The sequence below is a fragment of the Hemiscyllium ocellatum genome, chromosome 18, assembly GCF_020745735.1.
Source record: "Hemiscyllium ocellatum isolate sHemOce1 chromosome 18, sHemOce1.pat.X.cur, whole genome shotgun sequence".
Classification (NCBI taxonomy): domain Eukaryota; kingdom Metazoa; phylum Chordata; class Chondrichthyes; order Orectolobiformes; family Hemiscylliidae; genus Hemiscyllium; species Hemiscyllium ocellatum.
In genome coordinates this window covers 10,936,424-10,955,703 of record NC_083418.1, presented here as the reverse complement: position 1 = coordinate 10,955,703, position 19,280 = coordinate 10,936,424, and the positions used below count along the sequence as shown (strand labels likewise).

Sequence of the window (19,280 nt, the reverse complement as noted above, 5' to 3'; positions counted from 1 at the left end):
GCAGGTCACACAACACCCAAAGAGCAGGAGAATCGACGTTTCAGGCATGGGCCTGAAGAAGGGCTCATGCCCAAAACGTCGATTCTCCTGCTGTTTGGATGCTGCCTGACCTGCTGCGCTTTTCTAGCAACACATATTTTCAGTTCATCATGGTGTGAACTAATTTCAACAAACACATGGCGGTTTTGCAAAATGAGTTTTCCGTTTGTTCATGGACATAGGCATCATGGTCTAGCCTACTTTATTGCCCATCCCTAGTTGCTGTTTGAGGAGATGGTGATGAGTTGTTACTTTAATCCATTGCACTCCATGTACTGGAGGTTGCTAAGGGAAGGAATCTACCTCAGCAACATTGAAGAAATATTTCCAAGTCGGGATGGTGAGTGGCCTGGATGGGAACTTGCAGGTGGTGGTGGTGTTACCTACTGCCCTTTATTCTTTCACATGGAAAGGTGCTATCTAAGGAGCTATGGTGAATTTTTGTAGGGCATCTTGTACATAGTACACACAGTGGCTACTGAGAGGATGTTGATATTGAATGGACTACCAATCGAGTGGCAGCAATGTTAGGACTTTGTCAGGGTGTGCCGCACTGTCAGAGGGACATTACTGAGGGAGTGCTGCTCTGTCATGAGGGTCAGTACTGAGGGAGTGCTGCTCTGTCATGAGGGTCAGTACTGAGGGAGTGCCGCACTGTCGGAGGGACAGTATTAGGGAGTGCTGCACTATCAGAAGATCAGTACTGAGGGAAAGCTGCATTGTTGGAAGGTCAGTACTGAAGGACTGCTCATTGTCAGAGGGTCAGTACTGAGGGTACGCTGCACTGTTGGTGGGTCAGTATTGAGAGAGGGCCACACTGTCGAAGTGTCAGAAAGTAAGTTGTATCACATGGTGGATAGAAATCAATTGTGTTTCACTTGTTGTAATGAGTGAATACTTTCATATACAGCATTTGGAGTATTGTGTGCAGTTCTGGTTGTCACACTATGGTCAGGATGTGGAGTCATTTGAGAGGGTACAAAAGAGGTTTACCTGGATGTTGCCTGGTAAAGCTATAAGCACAAGTTGGACAAACCTGTGTGATTTTCATGGAATAGGGGAGTCGGAGGCTCCGGACCGCCCTAATTGAAATATATACAATTATGAGAGGCCTGGATAAGGTGGAAATATCAAATATGAGGGAAACAGGTTTAATGTGAAAGGGCAAAAGTTTAAAGATGTGTGAGGAATGTTTTTTATATAGAGATGGTAGGTGCCTTGAAAGTGCTGCCAGAGGAGGTCGTGCAAGCAGGTGCAATAGCAAAGTTTAAGAGGCATTTAGACAGACACATGAACAGAGAATAGGACCTTATGAACCATGTGCAGGCAGATGAAATTAGTGTAGAATAGCATCATGGTTATCACAGACATAGTGGGCTGAAGGGCCTGTTCCTGTGCAATGCTGTGGTATGTTCAGGACCAGAGATTCTCAAAAGTCACTTTACAACCAATGGAATGTCAATGAAACTGCAGGAAATTTTGTTCAGCTGTACAGCCCTGTGATGGTTAGCAGCTCGGCTGCTTTTCTAATCTCCGTTGTGTGGTCACTGCTGGGCTGGGAGAGCAAGGCTGACGCATGGAGTTAGGGCTCTGGGCAGAGGGGAAAGTGTACAGTTCATGTGGGGAGGTGGGGATTTGAACTCTGCTTCCCCCCTCCCCTGCTGAGTGCCGTATTGTGTGTCTATCCCTGCAGAATGGTATCCTGACCGGCGTTTACCCAGCCAGCCCCTCCAGCTGGCTCTTTGTGGTGGTTGCAGTGATTGCGACAACGTATGCACGGATGGATCCTTCCCTGGGAATGATTGACAAGATCAGAGATCACCTTCCCACCAAGTAGGTGATCGAAACATGCCAAGCTCCCCAATTGGTTGTCATGTGGATTGTGACTGGCTGACTGTTAACATGTCGGTATCTCTGTCCCTCTCTCAGTGGTTACCTGTCAAATCAGACTGAAAGTATCCTGAGTGCTTTGCTATTTGGCACAGCTCTCTGGCTGGCCCTGGTCTTCACGATGCGGCAGACTCTCAAACTGCTGCTCTCCTATCACGGCTGGATGTTTATTGAGCACGGAAAAGCACCGCCCCATGTCAAGCTCTGGATGGTAAGTCCAATCATTCTCGGGCCTTGGGACCATGAATGCCCCGCACCCCCACCCCTCAACCCTGGGGCAACCGGAGCCTCTTCCTCTCCGTTTCCCAGTTGGTTTTGTCCAAACAGATTCCCATTAGTCTCTTCAGACTCCGAAACAGATACAGGCTTACTCTGGAGCTTCCTGTTTTTTCAGAGAGAATTTGTGGGCTGAAACCAGCCCCTGCCATCTACATGGCCCTTGGCATTTGGTGTTCCGGGCATTAAGGTCTTTTTGGGGCAGAAGACCTCAAAATGTGAACGATCGAGTGCGATGAACCTGCTCAGAGCTCCAAGAGAGCTGTTCAGTTTAACATTGCAGCAAGTGACACACATTACCAGTGGCACGTAACTATGTCAGTCATGCCTTGGCCACTTTGATATGAACTTGTTTGATCTAGGCACTGTTCCTAGTTTTTTCCTGCTTTTCCATGCCCTTCCTCATTGTTGCTTGTCTTGTCTTATCTTATCCTCAAGTTGCTGGTGAAGATATTCTCTGGCCGCAAGCCCCTGATGAACAGTTTCCAGACATCTCTTCCCCGACTGCCTGTGCCATCAGTGAAGGACACCATGAGGAGGGTATGTGATACCGAAGGTATCAACCAAACCTTCACCCCAATATCAGCCTGTACTTTCAACACTGGGGTGTGTGTGTGTGTGTGTGTGTGTGTGTGTGTGTGTATATGCGGAGCAGGGTTCAGTACCACAGTGACTAGCACTGGGCATTACATGTGTGAATGAAAAAAGATTTAGTATCACGCTATCCAGCACTGGGCACTGTGTGTGAGGTTGGAGCAGCATTCAGTATTACAGTGACCAGCACAGGGCACTGCGTGTGTGGATGGCTCATAAGATACAACAATAAAATTAGGCCATCTGCTCCATCAGGTTTGCTCTGCCATTTAATGAAGGCTTTCCAACCCCATTCTCCTGCCTTCTCCCCATAACCTTTGATCCTCTTATTAATCAACAAACTATCTAATCTGTCATAAATATACTCAGTGACTTGGCCTCCATTGCCATTGCAGTAATGAGTTCCACAGATTTACCAACCACCGACTGAAGAAATTCCTTCTTACCTCTGTTCTAAAGGGTCTTGCATTCGTTGCAAGGCTGTGCCCTTTCACATCCCCTCTATCAGTACTCGCAGTATTCTGTGAGTTTCAGTCAGATGCCCCTCCTCTTTTGGGGACATGGTGGCTCAGTGATTAGCACTGCTGCCTCACAGCACCAGGGTCCCAGGTTCGATCCCAGCCTCGGGCGACTGTGTGGAGTTTGCACATTCTCCTCGTGTCTGCGCGGGTTTCCTCCGGGTGCTCCGATTTTCCTCCCACAGTCCAAAGATGTGCAGATCAGGTGAACTGGCCATGCTAAAGTGCCCATAGTGTTAGGTGGATTAGTCAGAGAGAAATGGGTCTGGGTGGGTGGCTCTCCGGAGGGTCAGTGTGGATTGGTTGGGCTGAAGGGCTTGTATCCACACTGTGGGGAATCTAATCTAATCTAATCTAATCATGCTCTAATCTTGCTCAAGTACAGACCCAAAGTTCTCAGCAGCTCCTCATATAATAAGCCCTTCATCACCATTCTTGTAAACCTCCTTTGGATCCTGTCCAATGCCAGCATATCATTCCTTACATATGGGGCACAAAGCTGCTCACAAGGTGTGGTCTGACCAGAATCTTATATAACCTCAGCATGTTAACTTTTAAGAGAATTCTGAACTAGGACTCACAAGTGTCTTGGTGCTTCAGATTTCTAAAACCCTTCGAAAACAGTCCACACCTCTGATCTTTCTACTGAAATGCATAAGTTCACACTTGCCCACATTATGTTTCATCTGCCACTCTCCGAGCCTGTCGCTTCTGCAGTCACCTTGCTTCCCCCAATGCTATCTGTTCCTCCATTTGCCTTTGTGTCATCTGCAAATTTAGCAACAACACTCTCCAGTTCCTTTATCCAGATCATTAATATATTATGTGAATAGTTGTGTCCCAACACAGACCCCTACGGAATTCCACTAGTCACCAAATGCATCCCGAGAAGGATCCTTTTATCACTGCTCTCTGCCTTTTGCCAGTCAGCCAACCCTTTATCCATACCAGTTCCTTGCTCCTAATACCATGGGGTCTTATTTCGTGTGCATTACCTTGTTGAAAGGCTTCTAGAAATTCAAATAGACCATGTCCAGTGGCTCTCCTTCATCTAACTCACGTATTACCTCCTCAAAGAACTCTTACTGTTTTGTTAAGTGTGATGAACCCTTGACCAAGCTGTCGCCATCCTATTTTATGATTTATTTTTAAATACTCTGCCATCTCAACTTTAATAATGGACTCTAATATCTTACTGATGACTGAATTTGGGTTAATTGGCCCATAATTTTCTGTCTTCTGCCTCCCTCCCTTCTTAAACAGGAGTGTTATATTAGCTATTTTCCATGGTCCTCTGGCACCCTCCCTGACTATATTGATTCCTGACAGCTCACCACTCAACATGGACTTTGGGGTGTAGTCCATCTGGTCCAGGTGATTTATCCACCTTTAGATCTTCTAGCTACCTCAGCACCTTCTCCTTAATGAGAGCACTATACTCAACTCTGCCTCCTGACTCTCTTGAAGTTCTGGTATGCTACTGGTATCTTCCATCATGAAGACTGATGCAAAATATATAATCAATTTCTCTGCCATTTTTTAGATTAGATTAGATTCCCTACAGTGTGGAAACAGGCCCTTCCGCCCAACCAGTCCACACCGACCCGCCGAAGAGTAACCCACCCAGACCCCATCACTACTTCTTCAGTCTCATTTTCCAGCCGTCCACTGTCCCCTCTTGCCTCTATTTAAAAAAAGCTTTTACAGTTTTTTAAAATATTAATTCATGGGATGAGGGCCTGGCTGGTTAGGCCAGTATTTATTGACCATCCCTAATTGCCCAGAGGGCAGTTAAGTGTCAACCATATTGCTATGGGTCTGGAGTCACATGTAGGCCAGACCAGTTCAGGATGGCAGTTTCCTTCCCTAAAGAACATTAGTGAACCAGATGGGTTATTTTCCCTGAAAAATCAACAAGGAATTCATGGTCATCATTTGACTCTTAATTCCAGATACTTACTGAATTCAAATTCCACCGTCTGCTGTGGCAGGATTTGGACCTGGGTCTCTGGAGCATTATGGGTGTCTGGGTTAACAGTCCAGTGATAATACCACTAGGCCATTGTCTCCCTTTATTATATTACTATTATATAACTATTAAATTATATATTCTATGACATTACTAGCCAACTTACCCTTATATTTCACCTTCTCCCCTCTTTTTAAATTGTCCTCTGCTGGTTTTTAAACATTTCCCAATTCTCTGGCCTCCGACTAACGTTCACCACGTTGTAAGCTTTTTCAACCTGGTCCTCCCCTTAAATACGTTTCTTCTTCCTTGGAATGAATCTTTGCTGTCCCTCCTAAATTTGTCCCAGAAACCCCTGCCATTGCTGCTCCACCATCTTCCCTGCTAGACCCCCCCTTCTGATCAACACTGGCCAGCTCCTCCCTCATGTCTTTGTAGCTACCTTTACGTAATTATAATACTTCTGATTCAGTCTTCCTCCTCTCAAACTGCGGGATAAATTCTACCATGTGTTCACTGCCCCTTAGAGGTTCCTTCACCTTAAGCTCCCTGATCAAATCTGCTTCATTACACATCATCAAATCCAGAATTGCCTGTTCTATAGTGGGCTCTGCCATAAGCTGCTCCAGGGAAAAAAAAACCTCGTAGACATTCCAAAAATTAGTTTTCTTGCGACTGTATATGGTATCCATCTGATTTTTACAAATCCACCATATTGGAAGTCCCACATGATTACTGTAATAGTGTCTTTCGATTGCCTGATTTATCCTTTGCCCTACATCCTGACCAAGTCTAGGGGCTCTGTACGTGACTCCATGCTGGAAGGCATTTTTTCCAATGCAGTTCCTCACTCTACCCATCCGTATTCTACACTTTCCAACTCTATATCATTTCTTGCTATCGATTTAATTCCATTTTTTAATGAACAAGACAACCCAGAGGCCCACCCTCTGCTCATCTGCCCAGGCCTTGTGCCTGTCTCATGAATTTGAACCCATTTGTCCCACACCAATCTTTGAGCCTTATGTTTACCCCTTTAATCTTGCTGACCCTGTGCCAATTTACTTGTGGCTCAGGTAGTAATCACCTTTTCGTTCTGCTTTTTGATTTAGCCCCTAGCTGCTCATATTTCGTCAGCAGAAACCTTTGTCTTTCTACCTATTTCATTGGTACCTACAACTACTGGATCCTTTCCATTCCCACTCCAAGTTCTTCTGCAGCCCAGATTAGATATCCTGAACCGAAAAGGCACAAAGCAGGCAATGATCCTGATCTCGATCCTGCCCTAAACGAACAGTGCCTGTTCCCTTGACCATACTATCCCCAATTACAACCAAATTTCTCTTTTCAATCACCTACAGAATGGCTCCCTATACCACGGTGCTATGGTCGGTTTGCTCATCCTCCTGCTCCTGCTGTCATCCATGTGGGGAGCAAGAATCTCAAACCTGTTAGACAAGCTCAAGGGCTGATGCTCCTTCAGCACTACCTCCTGGATCCCTCCAACTACCTCACTCATAGTTACACCCTGCTGTCCCTGACCACTGACTAATGTTGGGGTAGTTAAAGTAAGGGATGTAACTTCCTCCAGGTGACTCTTCCCCTCCCTGATGTGACGCAGTGTTTGAAGTTCAGACTCCAGCTCACCAACTCTGAGGCGGAGTTCCTCAAGCAACTAAATGTATGCTGTGTGGATGGAATGGGTCTCAGTATCACAGTGTCCGGCAGTGGGCATCACGTGTGTAGATGGAGCAGTATTACAGCTTCCTTCACTTGTTGCAAAGATGGTCACTATGAACTAAGAGGGGGGGCATGGTGGCTCAGTGGTTAGCACTGCTACCTCACAGCACCAGGGTCCCAGGTTCGATTCCAGCCTCAGGCGACTGTCTGTGTGAAGTTTGCACATTCTCCCCGTGTCTGCGTGGGTTTCCTCCGGGTGCTCCGGTTTCCTCCCACAGTCCGAAGATGTGCAGGCCAGGTGAATTGGCCATGCTAAATTGCCCGTAGTGTAAGGTGCATTAGTCAGAGGGAAATAGGTCTGGGTGGGTTACTCTTCAGAGGATCGGTGTGGACTGGTTGGGTTGAAGGGCCTGTTTCCACACTGTAGGGAATCTAATCTAAAAAAACCCACAACAGATCCACAGCTCCTACATCATGCAGTCACAACACATTGCCTGGCCCATCACCTCCATTTGGTTTAGTCAGCTTTTAATTCGTTTTTTAGTTTGTCACCTGTAAATATTTCTTCTCTTTCCCTTCAATCAGAAAGTAACCAGAAAGATTGCTACGTATCACCCAATGAACATAGAACATAGAACAGTACAGCACAGAACAGGCCCTTCAGCCCACGATGTTGTGCCGACCATTGATCCTCATGTATGCACCCTCAAATTTCTGTGACCATATGCGTGTCCAGCAGTCTGTTAAATGTCTCCAATGACCTTACTTCCATAACTGCTGCTAGCAACGCATTCCATGCTCTCACAACTCTCTGTGTAAAGGACCCGCCTCTGACTTCCCCTCTATACTTTCCTCCAACCAGCTTAAAACCATGACCCCTCGTGTTAGCCATTTCTGCCCTGGGAAATAGTCTCTGGCTATCAACTCTATCTATGCCTCTCATTATCTTGTTTACCTCAATTAGGTCCCCTCTCCTCCTCCTTTTCTCCAATGAGAAAAGTCCGAGCTTAGTCAACCTCTTTTCATAAGATAATCCCTCCAGTCCAGGCAGCATCCTGGTAAACCTCCTCTGAACCCTCTCCAAAGCATCTGCATCTTTCCTATAATAGGGCGACCAGAACTGGACACAGTATTCCAAGTGTGGTCTAACCAAAGTTTTATAGAGCTGCAACAAGATCTCAGGACTCTTAAACTCAATCCCCCTGTTAATGAAAGCCAAAACACCATATGCTTTCTTAACAATCCTGCCCACATGGGTAACTACTTTAAAGGATCTATGTACCTGCACAACAAGATGCCTCTGTTCCTCCACACTGCCAAGAATGCTATCCTTAATCCTGTACTCAGCTTTCAAATTCGACCTTCCAAAATGCATCACCTCGTATTTATCCAGGTTGAAATCCATCTGCCACCTCTCAGCCCATTTCTGCATCCTGTCAATGTCCCGCTGCAGCCTACGACAGCCCTCTATACTGTCAACGATACCTCCAACCTTTGTGTCTTCTGCAAACTTGCTGACCCATCCTTCAATCCCCTCATTAATAAAAATTACAAACAATAGAGGCCCAAGGACAGAGCCGTGTGGAACACCACTCACCACAGACTTCCAGGCAGAATATTTTCCTTCTACTACCACTCGCTGTCTTCTGTTGGCCAGCCAATTCTGTATCCAGACAGCTAAGTTCCCCTGTATCCCATTCCTCCTGACCTTCTGAATGAGTCTACCATGGGGAACCTTATCAAATGCCTTGCTGAAGCCCATATACACCACTTCCACAGCTCGACCCTCATCAACTTTTCTAGTCACATCCTCAAAGAACTCGATAAGGTTTATGAGGCATGACCTGCCCCTCACAAAGCCGTGTTGACTGCATTTAATCAAGCCATGCTCTTCCAGATGGTCATAAATCCTATCCCTCAGAATCCTTTCTAACACTTTGCCGATGACAGACGTGAGACTTACTGGTTTGTAATTGCCGGGAATTTCCCTATTTCCTTTCTTGAAGAGAGGAATTACATTTGCCTGTCTCCAGTCCTCAGGTACGACTCCAGTGGAGAGCGAGGATGCAAAGATCTTCGCAAGTGGCAAAGCAATTACATTTCTCGTTTCTCAAAGCAGCCGAGGACAAATCTGGTCCGGGCCTGGCAACTTGTCAATCTTAATGTTTGACAAAATTTTCAGCACATCAGCTTCCTCTATCTCTATCCATTTCAGCATGCATACCTGCTCTTCAAAGGTTTCATTCACTACAAAGTTTGTTTCTTTTGTAAAGACAGAAGCAAAAAAAACTCATTTAGGGCTTCCCCTACCTCCTCAGACTCCACACACAAGTTCCCTATGCTATCCCTGATTGCCCTACTCTTTCTTTGACCATTCTCTTATTCCTCACAAGTGTAAAATGCCTTTGTGTTCTCCCTAATCCGTTCTGCCAAGCCTTTCTCGTGCCCCCTCCTGGCTCTCCTCAACCATTTTTGAGCTCCTTCCTTGCCTGCCTGGAATCCTCTAGAGGTGAGCTTGACCCTAGCTTCCTCCACCTTATGTAAGCTACCTTCTTCTTTTTGATGAGAAGCTCCATCACTCTCGTCATCCAAGGTTCCTTTATATTACCACTTCTTGCCTGTCTCAGAGAGACATATTTATTCATCACTTGCAACAACCGTTCCTTAAACAGTCCCCACATGTCTACAGTGCCTTTACCATGGAACAATTGCTCCCAGTCCATGCTTCCTAACTCATGTCTAATCGCATCATAGTTTCCTCTTCCCCAATTAAATATCCTCCCATTTTGCCTAATCCTCTCCTTCTCCATAGCTATGTAGAATGTGAGGCAGTTGTGGTCACTATCACCAAAATGCTCTCCCACCACAAGATCTGATACCTGCCCCGGCTCTTTTCCGAGCACCAAGTCTAGAATGGCCTCCCCCCTCGTCGGCCTGTCAACGTACTGAGCTAGGAAACCCTCCTGAACACACCTTACAGAAACAGCTCCATTCAAATCTTCTGCTCGAAGGATGTTCCAATCAATATTGGGAAAGTTAAAGTCACCCATTACAACAAGCCTACTATGTCCACACTTTTCCAAAATCTGCCGACCTATGCTTTCTTCAATCTCCTTGCTGCTATTGGGGGGCCTTTAGTAAACCCCTAACGAGGTGACTGCTCCCTTGCTGTTCCTAATTTCCACCCATACTGACTCGGTAGGCAGATCTTCCTCGACAATGGAAGCTTCTGTAGCTGTGATACTCTCTCTGATTAGTGGTGCTACACCCCCTCCTCTTTCTCCCCCCTCCCTATTCTTTTTAAATGCTCTAAACCCTGGAACGTCCAGCAACCATTCCTGCCCCTGAGAAACCCATGTCTCTGTTATGGCCACAACATCATAGCACCAGGTACTGGTCCATTACAGTTTTCCTGTGGTGTCACTCTTTCTTCACTGCTGAGTACCCATTCCTGGGCTTCAATTTAGCCTGGAGAAAGTAGGAATCAAATGACCAGGCAAAAGAAAACCTCGTCCCATCTGCACCGAATTCCCACAGTGCCTACACATTCCCTGTGTCTCACTCCGAATGTGATCTCCTTCCTGATCCTGCAAAGCGCTGTGTGTGTGATAGAGTATTAGAGTATGTGTGTGGATGGAGCAGGGTTCAGTACCACATTGTCTGGCTGGTGTAGGTGTTGGGAACAGAGGAGGAGCGGACTGAGGTGTCCCAGAAGAAATAGTCCCTGCAGAATGCTGACAAGGGAGGGGAGGGGAACGTGTGTCTGATGATGGAAATAGTTACGAATGATCCTTAGGACGTGGATGCTGCTGGGCTGGTAGATGAGGTCAAGGGGGATCCTGTCATTCTTGTGGGAGGGAAGGGAAGAGATGCGGGAAATGGTTCGGACACCGCTGTCATCCACAGTGGCCGTCATTACCCTGTCAGGTCTACATGTGACTCCACTCCCACAGCAATGTGGTTGATCATTTAATCAGCCTCAGTGTAATTAGGTTCGGGCAGTAAATACTGTCCCAGCCACTGATGCCCATGACCATATTAAAATATCTGCCCCCCCACCCCTCCCACCGTCTGCAATAGGTCCTGCCTGTCTGTATGTTTAGGGACGGTGGGGTGGCTGCACACTCTGTAATGGAAACAATATAATAAGATTACCAGTAATCCCAGCAGAGATCACTGTGATGGCTGATGATCCCAACAGAGAATACAGAGGGATCATCAGTGATTCCAGCGGAGATCACATAGTGATGGTCAGTGATCCCAGCAGAGATCACAGCAGGATCGTGAGAGATCCTAGCAGGCATCACAGTGTGATTGTGAGTGATCCTCACAGAGAACACAGAGGTATCAGCCATGATCCCAGCACTGCTCATCAGGTGATCACCAGTGATCCCAGCACAGATTATAGCTGATTTCCCAGTGATCCCAGCAGAGGTCCTCTGTGGATCACCAGTGACGCCAAGGCAGTAAGGTGGGGATGTATTACTGGGAAGTGATGTGGATAGGATTTGCTGCGGTTGACTTGCTCTTTTGCTCTCTCCAGTACCTGGAGTCAGTGCAGCCACTTCTGGATGAGGAGAAATTCAAGCGGATGCAGGCCCTCGCCCGGGACTTTGAGCTGAACACAGCGCCAAGGCTGCAGTGGTACCTGAAGCTGAAATCATGGTGGGCCACCAACTATGTGAGTGAATGCAGCGTGTATGTGGGTCAGGTACTCGAGTTATTGGTCCCCAAGCCCCGGCTCGGGGCTCTGGGTGACTGCGCTTGGAAAGCCACAGTCCCCCACCAGAGGGAGCAGGCAGCCCCTTCCTGAAGACCCAGTGCCCATTCCTCAGCTCAGCTCCGGCATTTCCCATTGCGTTCTCTACCACCATCCCCCCCACCCAGCAAGCTGCTGTGACATGGTGAGCATGAGCTGATACCTGTTCCTGAAGCAGTTCGAGCTGTGAATGGCCACAGTCCATTGGTTCTCAGACTGTACAGTCCAAACGTCTGTAAAGAGGAGCAGAACCTCCCTGACACTCCCTTTCTTCCCTCCCTGTAACTCACTCCAACAGCCATTGTCCTTTGTCAATTCTTTCTTTGTTGTCTTCTGTTGTTCTCCTCCACCCCCACCCCTTCCCCCTTCTCTCTATACACACACACACACACACGCACACACACACCTGCAGTCAGTGTGGGTTGGAGTTGGTACCTCCTGCCCAGCGCTGGGTGCTGGTGCTTTTGGGTCCCTGTGAAACCACCTTCCCCTCATCCTCTCAGTCAGCCACAGCTGGGGTCAGGATCAGGATGAGGTACCTGAGGCTGCTCAGTGTCTGGATCCTGTGGGTCAGAGGTCAGGGTAAGAGGTTAGGCACTGTAATAAAAGTGTAGGGCAGTGATCTGTAACCCTGTCTGCTTTGACCCTGCTTGGACAGGTCAGTGATTGGTGGGAGGAGTATGTCTACTTGCGAGGACGTGGACCAATCATGGTGAACAGCAATTACTATGCAATGGTGAGTCTAGCTGGTACATGTATATCTATGTGCATCTGATTCTGTGAATATGTTTGCATGTGGATAGGTATGAGTATGTGTTTGTATGAGTGAATGTGTGGGTATATAACTGAGAGTTGTGTGTGTGTGTGGGTCAGTGCGTCTATCACTGTGAGATTGTAGGTGTGTGAGTGCATGTGTTGGTATGTGTCTGAGTGTAAATCTGTCTCTATCTCTGTCTGTGTGTGTGAATCTGTCAACAATTATGTGTGTGTGTGTGTGTGTGTGTGTGTGTGTGTGTGTGTGTGTGTGTGTGTGTGTGTGTGTGTGTGTTAGTACATGCATAAGTGAGTCTGTGAGATGAGTCTGTGTGCATGAAATGTGAAAGTTGTAATTGTGTGTTTGTGTTAGTGTGCATGTGAGTGATAGTATGTGTGTAAAAATGATAGTTTGTGTTAGTGTGTGCAAGTGAGTGATAGACCTTTGAGGGATCTCTGGATATAGACCTTAAGATCCCACTATTCCCCCATGGTGCCAAGAATCCTGCTTTTAATCCTATAATCTGCATTCAAATTCGAACTTCTAAAATGAAACATTTCACACTTTTTCAGGTTGAACTCCATCTGCCACTTCTCAGCCCAGGTCTGAATCCTGTCAATGTCCCACTGCAACCAACAACAGCCCTCCGTACTATTCAGAACTCCACCAACCTTCATGTCATCGGAAACTTACTAACCCACCCTTCCACTTCTGTGTCCAAGTCATTTATAACAATTGCAAAGAACAGAGGTCCCAGAACAAATCCCTGCAGAACACCACTGGTTATTGAGCTGCAGGCTGAATACTTTCCATCCATCACCATCCTCTGTCTTCTATGGGTCAGCCAGTTCTGCATCCAGACAACCACATTTCCCTGTATCTCATGCCTCCTACTTTCTGAATGAGCCTACCATGGGAAACCTTATCAAACACCTTTCTAAAATCTATATACATCATATCTACTGCTCTACCTTCATCAATGTGTTTTGTCACATCCTCAAATAAGTTGATGAGGTTTGTGAGGCGTGACCTGCCCCTCACAAAGTCATGCTGACTATCTCTAATCAAACTATATTTTTCCAAATAATCATAAACCCTGTCTCTCTGTAATTCCCAGTGTTATCCCTTTCTTGAACAAGGGAATAACATTTGCCACTCTCCAATCATCTCCAGTGGACAGTGAGGACGCAAAGATCATCGCCAAAAGTGCTGCAATCTCTTCCCTTGCTTGTCGTAGTAACCTTAGGTATATCCCATCTGGCCCAGGGGACTTACCCATCCTTGTGTTTTTCAAAATTTCCAGCACATCCTTCTTCTTAACATCAACCTGTCTGAGCATATGGGCCTGTTAATGCCATGCTGAAGTCAATGACTAGCTCCTTTGTTTGGCTGACATTGATGGAGAGATTGTTGTCTTTAAGCCATGCCACTAAGCTCTCTACCTCTTTTCCTTTACTGTATCTTGTCATTATTTGAGATCCGATCCACTATGGTGGTGTCAGCAAATTTGGAAATGGAGCTAGAGTTCAATTTGGCCACATAGTGGTGTGCATATAAGGAGTATAATGAGGACTGAGTACACAGCCTTGCGGGGTGCTGGTGTGGAGGAGTTGTTGCTTATCCTTATTGACTGCTGTCAGTGGGTCAGGAAATCAGTTGCAGAGGGGGGAGTGGGGTCCTAGGTCTTAGAGCTTGGAGGTGAGATTGATTGGATTTATGGCATTGAAGGCAGAGCTGAAGTGAATAAATAGGACTCTGACATAACTGTACTTGTTATCCAGATATACCAGGGATGTGTGTAGGGCCATGGAGATAGTGTCCTGCATGGATCTATTGTGCCGGTAGGCAAATTGTAGTGGACCAAGGCAATCTTGATGTGTGTCAAGTCCTCTTGAAGGACTTAAAATGACCAGTGTCAGAGCCACCGAATGCCAGCCATTAAGGCACATTGCCTGATTTTTCTTTGGCACCGAGATGATCGTGGTCTTCTTGAAGCAGGTGGGAATATCACATCGGAGTAAGGAAAGGTTAAAGATGTTTGCAAATACTCCTACCAGTGAGTTCTGCGCAGGATCTGAGTGCAGAGCTGGGGACTCAGTCCAGGTCAGTCGCTGTTCATGGATTCACACTCAACAATCATGGAATCCCTACACTGTGATAACAGGCCACTTTGGCCCAAGTCCACACAGGCCCTCCGAAGAGACTCCCACCCTACCAAGTTACTCTACGTTTCCTCTGACTAATGCACCTAACCTACACATCCGTGAACACTGCAGGCAGTTTAGCATGGCCAATTCACCAAACCTGCACATCCTTGGATTGTGGGAGGAAACCGGAGTCACTGGAGGAAACCCACGCAGACACGGGGAGGACGTGCAAACTCCACACAGTCAGTCGCCCGAGGCTGGAATTGAACCCAGGTGCTAACTACTGAGCCATCATGCTGCCGATCAGATGTTTGTAGCATGGACTGTGGGTACAGGTGCCCCTGGGACTCTCTGTGCAGGTGACATCATTTCACTGACCTTCTATTTAAAATGAACAAAGAATATATTGAGCTCATCGGAGAGAGATGCATTGTTGTCAGCGATTCTACTCAACTTCGTTTTGTAGTCAGTTAAATTGTGTAAGCCTTGCTATAGTCGATACGTGTTTGTGTGGTTAGCCTGGGAAACTATTTCAGTCTGACATTGTCTCTTGGCGTCTTTAGCTTTGCGAAGATCGTACCTAGATTTCCTGTATAGGTCAGGGTCACCAGACTTGACGTCTCAGACATGGACGTCTGGTTCATCCATGGGGAAAGCTCAGATTAACCTCTTTGGTATGCAGTCCTCTACACACTTGCTGATGAAGTCTGTGACAGTAGTGGTAAACTCATTTAGGTTGACCACTGAGTTCTTGAATATGGACCAGTCTCAAGCAGCTCATCCATTAAGTCAGACCAGCATTGTACAACCTTCTGTACTGGATCCTCATGCTCCAATTTCTGCTTGTAAGCTGGGAGTTGGAATATAGCCTTATGGTCTGATTCACCAAAATGTGGCAGGGGATGGGACGGTAGGCATCTTTGATGGTTGTGTAGCAATGGTCAGGGTGTTTGGACCTCTATGCACAGGAGATATTGATGTAATCTTGATAATGCACTCTTGAGGTTGACCTGGTTGAAGTAACCAACTATGATGCACAAGGCTTCAGGGTATTCTGTCTCAAGACTATTTGTGGCAGTATACATTTTTTTTAGATTAGATTAGATTACTTACATTTACCCTTACCTAACACTACGGGCAATTTAGCGTGGCCAATTCACCTGACCTGCACATCTTTGGACTGTGGGAGGAAACTGGAGCACCCGAAGGAAACCCACGCAGACACGGGGAGAACGTGCAAACTCCACACGGTCTGTCGCCTGAGTCGGGAATTGAACCCGGGTCTCAGGCGCTGTGAGGCAGCAGTGCTAACCACTGTGCCACTGTGCCGCCCATCATTAAGTCTACTCTTCACTCCCACATGGGGTGGGATGTAAACTACTATCAGGATAACAGAAATAAATTCCTGCAGTAGGAAGTATGGATGGCAGTTCACCGTTAGATGTTCTGGGTCCGGGGAGCAGTATCTCGCCAGGTTTGCTACGTTTGAGCACCAGGAGGTGTTGATCACCTTTGTCTTACCCAAGAACACCCTGCGGTCCATCGAGTAGATCGAGTGTGACAGGTGTTTGTGAACGGATGTGTGAGAGTGATGGTTCCTATCTGTGAATGCTAGTGCCTATGTGTATGTTAGTGTAAGTAAGTGTGTGTGTGTGTTAGTTTTAATGTTAGTGCCTACGAGTGTGAGTGTTAATGCTGATGTTTGTGTAGGAGAATGTGTGTGTTAGTGTGAGTGTTAGTACCTACATGTGTGTGTCTGTTAATGTGAGTGTTGTGCTGACATATGTGTGAGAGAATGTGAGTGTTAGTGCGTACACGTTTGTGAGAATGTGTGTTAGTGACTACATGTGCATGGGAGAGTCTGTGTTTGTGTGTGAGTGTTTGTGTGTGAGTGTTTGTGCTGACGTGTGTGAGAAAATGTGTGTGTTAGCGCGTACATGGTTGTGAGAATGTGTGTTAGTGCCTACGTGTGTGAGTGTGTGTGTGTTAGTGTGAGTGTGCGTTAGTGTGTACATGGTTGTGAGAATGTGTTAGTATCTACATGTGCGTGAGAGAATCTGTGTGTGTCCGCCTGTGTGTATATGTGTTTATGTGCATTAGTGCCTGTGTACATGCCTGTAGCCAGTAACTCTTTGTGGTTTTTTTCAGGATTATTTGTACATTGTTCCAACAACAAAGCAGGCAGCTCGAGCTGGGAACACCATTCATGCCATGTTGCTGTACCGGCGGAAACTCGACCGGGAGGAGATTCGCCCAGTATGTACCCTCCGATCCTTTCTCGCTTATCGCTCATCGGCCCTTCCCTGTCCCCTACATTACATCTCCATGCTCCCTCCCAATTAAACTTCCTCCCTAACTACAACAGTCCTCACACACTCACTCACTCATTCACCCACTCCTATACTCTCTCTGTCTACCCCTGGCATTATCCCCTGCACCAGTATCACTCTCATTTCTACCCTTCACTATTACCTTCTCCCTCCCAAACTATAGAGCACTCACCCCTCACTCATTTCTCCCCTGCCATCTCCTTGCATATCTGACTTCTGTTTGTCCCCATTCTCTGCCACCCTCTTCTCATTCTCACTTTTATTTTCTTTCCCTCTCATTTTCACTCTATCTTATTTTTGTTCTCTCTCTTTCTTTCTCCTTCTCTGTCCCTTTTTTGTTCTCCCTCCCTGTCTTATTATTTTTGTCATATTTTCTCTTTCTCTTCCCCTCTTTTGTTTCTCTTGCTGTCTCTCATTCTCCCTCTCCATCTCCCTTTCTTTTTCTGTCTCTTGATCTCCCCTTTCTCTTTCTCTCTCATTCTTTCTCTTTTTCACTCCTGCTCTGTACTTTTCATTTCCTCTGAGCTGTATACCTGATCTCAGATCTTTGCAAAGCTTACACTAGTTTACAGGAGTGCAACAGGTTTAATTCCTCAGTGCTTTCAAATGTCTGCTCCATGCTGCAGCTTTGCCTCCCGGCAGTGCCTACAATATATCTAATTTTCTCTGTGTCCATACCCAGGACAGGACAATCAGTCATCAACAGTAATCAAACACCGAGCGACTGAATGTTGTGCAATTGCCTCTCTCTCCCAATCCTCTCCCCATCCTCCTATTCCTCCCCCTCCAATTCCTCCCCCCATCTCTCCCATTCCTTCCCATTCCTCTTTCTCTTTCTCCTATTCCTCCATTTGTCTCCCATTCCTCTCTCTCCCTTTCCTCTTCCCCCCCCCTCGCCCATTTTTCCCCCTCTCTCCCATTATCTCCCTCTGTCTCTCTTCCCCCATTCCACCCTCTCTCTCCCTCACTGCCCCCCTTTGTCCTCTATCTCTCTCACTTGATTACCCCACAGCCCACTGGTTTCCTCCGCCCCTCCCCCACCCCCCCCACTTCCTCCAGCTCTCCTGTACCTTGTCCCCCAGCACTGCCCCTGTATGAGTGATGAACAAACCCAGGCTCGGCAGAGTTACAAAGCTGACTGTCTGCACAATGTTGAACTCTCTCCCAATGATTTCACCTCCAGGCTGATTTGCTGTCTCTGTTCTGTCCTTCTCCCTCTATCTCCTTTCCTTCCTCTCCCCGTCTTGAATTGGAACCTTCTCTCTCTCTCTCTCTCTCTGTCTCTCTCTCCTACCCCTCACCACTGGTGCCCCCTGTCCTTGTTGCGGGGATCTTGCTGCGACACAGGTCTACCTGAGGGAGGCGACAGTCCCTCTCTGCTCTTGGCAGTTTGAGCGGCTGTTTAACACAACACGCATCGCTGGGCTCCACACAGGTAAGAGCCGCATAGGAGGCGGTGGGAGGCGGGGGGGCTGGGGGGAATGGTGTCACTGTGGGAGAGAACGTCACTGAGGGAGGGGCAGCAACTGAGGGGGGAGTCTCACTGAGGGGAGGTGGGGTCACTGAAGGGTGGGGGATCGCTGAGGGTGGTCTCAAAGAGTGGGGAAGGGACTCACTGAGGGGTGTCATTGAAGGGAAGGGCCACTGAGAGGGGAGGGGCATCTCAATCAAGGGGGAAGAGGGGTCACTGAGGGGGGAGGGGTGTCTCAATAGGGGGGGAGGGGGTCACTGAGAGGGAGGAAGTCACTGAGGGGAGAGGGGCATCTCATTGAGGTGAACAGGGTCTACAGAGGGGGGAGGGGGCTAACAGTTGGGGGGAGGAGCTCACTGAGGGGAAGATCAGAAGTGGTTGGGGAGGGTCACTGAAGTAGGAGTCGGGGGGCGCTGAGTGGGGGAGGGAGGTCACTGAGGAGGGAGGGATGAGTCTCACTGTGGGTGTTACACAGGAAATGGGGTCACTGAGTGAGGGAAGGGGTCTCACTGGAGGGGGGCTCACAGCGGGGGAGGGAATTGCGCCAACAGAGTGGGAAGGAAAGAGATGGCGCGGGGGTAGGGCATTGCTTCAAGGAACTGCAGTGGGAATGAGAGGGTCACGGCCTCCTCGGAGATCTTCACTGACCCCAGCCCAGATTGGCGATAGGGCTGGGGGCAATATTTGAGAAGGTTCGAGAGGGCTGCGAGGTCACATGTATCTGATTGGGACTCTCTGTACAATTGTCACCCCAAATTGAGACCCAGGCAGTAAGGAATCGTTGTCACTGTCTTGGTTCAGTTACCTGGTTGTGTTTCACCTTATCATCATCTGTCAGTTTATAAATAAATCG

General features: G+C 47.4%; 1 protein-coding gene across 2 annotated transcripts in view; it reads left to right on the top strand.

The window, feature by feature from the left end:
* The window catches only part of cpt1ab (carnitine palmitoyltransferase 1Ab (liver)), a 60,739-nt gene that overhangs the window by 17,206 nt on the left and 24,253 nt on the right, over positions 1-19,280 (top strand). For both annotated transcript variants that reach the window (XM_060838701.1, XM_060838702.1), the window contains exons 3-8: positions 1,733-1,872; positions 1,969-2,140; positions 2,644-2,745; positions 11,510-11,647; positions 12,384-12,461; positions 16,775-16,882. In XM_060838701.1, coding sequence (XP_060694684.1) covers positions 1,733-1,872; positions 1,969-2,140; positions 2,644-2,745; positions 11,510-11,647; positions 12,384-12,461; positions 16,775-16,882 — 738 coding nt within the window. The remainder of the gene's footprint in view (positions 1-1,732; positions 1,873-1,968; positions 2,141-2,643; positions 2,746-11,509; positions 11,648-12,383; positions 12,462-16,774; positions 16,883-19,280) is intronic.